Source organism: Nyctereutes procyonoides, unplaced genomic scaffold (genome assembly GCF_905146905.1).
Source record: "Nyctereutes procyonoides isolate TBG_1078 unplaced genomic scaffold, NYPRO_anot_genome, whole genome shotgun sequence".
In the NCBI taxonomy this organism is placed as follows: Eukaryota; Metazoa; Chordata; class Mammalia; order Carnivora; family Canidae; genus Nyctereutes; species Nyctereutes procyonoides.
In genome coordinates, this window is record NW_026575034.1 from 19,959,233 (window position 1) to 19,962,739 (window position 3,507).

The 3,507-nt window shown below is 57.9% G+C and overlaps 1 protein-coding gene across 1 annotated transcript; it reads right to left on the reverse strand.

Moving 5' to 3' along the window:
- Positions 1–1,075: 1,075 nt before the first annotated feature.
- RBMXL2 (RBMX like 2) lies at positions 1,076–2,269 on the reverse strand. Its single transcript, XM_055317580.1, has one exon. The coding sequence runs from the start codon at positions 2,267–2,269 to the stop codon at positions 1,076–1,078; it is 1,194 nt and encodes a 397-aa protein (XP_055173555.1).
- Positions 2,270–3,507: the final 1,238 nt, after the last annotated feature.

A 3,507-nucleotide genomic window follows, 5' to 3' on the forward strand; every position in this document is an offset into this window, starting at 1 on the left:
CAGATGTTGAAATGCCAAGCTCTCTCAAGAATTCTCTGAGCTTCTGAGCTCTGATGCTTCTCACATTTGATTCCTCCACCCCTAGGGGTAGAAATCTAATTCTCTCCACAGGAGCCAGCAGCCAGCCCTAGAGCCAAGGGCAAGTAGCTTGGAGTTAGGAATGAAAGCCCTATGATCCCCAAATCCACTACCGTATTTTCTACTTGTTTCTTAGTAATTTGTTGGTGGTGAAAATAAATTCTATTAATTGATGTTTGGGGATTTTGCAGCTCTGTGGTTGGTTGGCCAAATCTTTAACTTAGGATTCCATTCTTGTTCAACACATATGAACAGTATTTTGGGGAGAAAGGGAACAGGAGGTCCTGCAGATTCCCAAAGTAAAGGCAAAAACAAAATAAAAAACAAAATATGGCCAGCATTGTTGACTTGCTTTTTTTTAGACTTATAGAGTGAACAGAACTTTCTTTAAATATGCATCTAAGTGATTTTTGCTGTTGCTGCTGGTCACTTTTTTTTTTAAAAGAATACTGGGAGCACTGAGCCCGGATTTGAAAGACACCCCGCAATCTTAAGAGTGGCATACACCAGTTCCCTCCCACTCGTCCCCCCACAAAAAATCTAGTTGGTCTGTATTAATAGAAATGATCCTTCTCTCCGTTTTTGGCGGGCAGATGTTTGCAAACGGTTTGAGAACTGTCTGTCTCATTTGTCAGGAAAATTGAGGAGGGAGGAAGCCTTTGGAAGGATTTTTACTTGGAAATATAAGAAGACCAGTACGCGGGTTCAAGTCTTATACTTTTAACACGAGCTTGTTGAAAGAAACGTTAAACAATTCCAAAACGTTAAACGAGCAATTAAACGAGCTTTAACTTCTTCCTCCCGAAAAGCACCAAGGTTAGGGAGAGAAAGCTTAACAGAGAACGCTCAAAAGGTAAAAAAAAAAAAAAAAAAAAAAAAAAAAAAAAAACTCTTCCTGGCACGAGTCCTTGGGGTTAGAGTTCACCATCGCACAGACTCTTCTTCTCTTTCCGCTAGTTTCTCGGAAAACGGAATGTGGGTCGTCGGCAGCGGGCGCCTAGTACCTGCTGCGGCCTCCCCCCCTCTCGGGGCGGCTTCCCAGGCGGCCTCCGCCCCTGGGGACCCTGCGGCCCGAGCGGCTGTAAGACTCGCGCGGCGGGGGGCACCCCCTCTCCAAGGACGGGGAGAGCCCGCGGTCGGCCCTGCCCACCCGGTCGCGGCCCCGCGAGTAGCGGTCGCTCCGGCCGCCGCCGCCGTAAGTGTCGCGGCCGCCGCCGTACACGTCGGGCGAGCAGCCCCGGTATTCGCCGTAGCGGCCTCCCCCGCCGTAGGAAGGCGGGGGCCCCCGCGCCGCCGCGGCGCCGCGCGGATCCGCGTAGCCGTCGAAGGGGTCTCGGTAGGAGCCTCCGCTCGGATGGTCCGCGTAGTCGCGGTCGCGCCCTGCGTAGCCGTCTCGGTCGCCGTAGCCTCTCGACGGACAGTCGTCCCGGGCCCCGGCGTGGCCGTAGTCGCGGTAGGCGTAGTCTCGCGGCGAGGCGGCGAACTCGCGGGGGTCGCGGGCGCCCGGGTAGTCTCGGCTCAAGTAGCCGTCTCGGGGCGAGTAGCCCTCCTCCCGGGGGCCCAGGTAGGGGGCGCGGCGCGGCGGCGGCGGCGGCGGCGGCGGCGGCGGCGGCTCCCGGCGCGGCGGGCCCGCGTAGCCGTCTCGCCCCCGCGCGGCCGGGGCCCGCCCGCGCATCCCGCCGCCGCCGCCGCCGCCGCCGCTGCGAGCCGGGCCCGACGGCGCGGCCCTCTTGGGGGGCGGCCCGGGCCTGCGCGGCGGCGGCGGCCCGCGCTTCAGGGGCATCGGGGCCCTGGAGGGCCGCGGGTCGAAATCCCCCGCGTCGCTGCCGTCGTCCGCCGGCCCGCCCCGGGACGGAGGGCGCCGCGGGCCGCCGCGGGCCCCGCGCAGGCCCCTCAGGCGGCCGCGGCCCCGCCGCCCGCTCTCAAACGCCGGCTTGGTGGCCTGGGCCACCTTGATGGCCTTACCATCCAGGGACTTGCCGTTCATGTCTCTGGCGGCGGCCTTGGCGTCTGCGGGGCTTTCGAAGGTGACGAACGCGAAGCCCCTGGACTTGCTGGTTTCTCGATCTTTCATCAGGAGAACCTCGCTGATGTGGCCATACTTGCCGAACGCGGCCTCGAGGCCCTTCTCGTCGGTTTCGGGGTTGAGGCCGCCGATGAAGAGCTTCCCGGGGCGATCCGCCTCAGCCATGTCGGCCGGTCGGTCGAGGGCTCGGGGGCGGCGGGGGGGCGAGGGGCGCTCCCCGACGGCGACGGCGACGGCGACGGCGACGGCGGCTCCTACCGGTCGGGCGGCGCGTCGCGGCGGAGCCCCGGCAGCGCAGGCGGAGGCTGAGGCGAGCCTCCGGCGGGTGCGCGGCCCGGCGGGGCTCTGGTGGTGATTGGCTGCCGGGCGCGGGGGGCGCCGGGGGGCGCGGGGGGGGCTCCGAGGTAGGTCTTCCAGCTTCCGTTTCCTGGCCTGCCCCGGCTTACCGTCACTCCTGGAAGCTCGGTTGCGCAATGAAGACCGTTAGGTTAAAAAAAAAAAAAAAAAAAGATTTCCCCATCACTCTTGAGGGAAAAAAATGTTTCTAAAGATTTTTTTACTTATTTATTCATGAGAGACACGGAAAGAGGCAGAGACACAGGCTGAGGGAGAAGCAGGCTGCCTGCGGGGAGCCCAACGGAGGACCGCATCCCGAAGACCCCCCCAACGCCCCCATCACGACCTGAGCCAAAGGAGGACGCTCAACCGCTGAGCCACCCGGGGGCCCCTTAAGGAGAAAAATTATAAAGTATTCTAATCCAAGTTATCCAAGCCATTTTCTTCCTTCCCCTTCCCCTTTCTTTTCTTCTCTTTTCTTTCCTCCCTTCCCCTCCCCTCCCCTCTCCTCCCTTCCCTTCCTTCCTTTCCTTTCCTTTCCTTCCTTTCCTTTCCTTTCCTTTCCTTTCCTTTCCTTTCCTTTCCTTTCTTTTTTAAATTTTATCTATTTATTCATGAGACACAGAGGCGGAGACACAGGCAGAGGGAGAAGCAGGCTCCACGCAGGGAGCCCGACGTGGGACTCGATCCCAGGTCTCCAGGATCACGCCCTGGGCTGAAGGTGGCGCTAAACCGCTGAGCCACTTTTTCAAACAGGAAAAAAAAAAATCCACGGAAAAAATGAAATAGTAACTGAAAAGTTTAAAAACGCAGTTTGTACATAAATAAAGTGTATTAAGAATTTTTGCACTTGTCCAAGGGCAAGAGAAGACTTGAGGGGGAGGGTTGGTTGCTAGAATAGGAAAAAGAGGGAGTCATTCTTTGGATGCATCACTTTCCCCTTCTGCACCATTTTCATCCGTTTGCCAAACTCCAAAGGGCTCATAGTTTTATGTAGTACTGCGCTTTAATATAAAGGTATTGCACAAAAAGTCCCCTTTAGGAAAAATAAAGGGAAAACATGAGAG

Bases quoted from the DNA above. Each gene is read 5' to 3' on its own strand.
- RBMXL2 (XM_055317580.1), bottom strand. From the start codon at position 2,269: ATGGCTGAGGCGGATCGCCCCGGGAAGCTCTTCATCGGCGGCCTCAAC.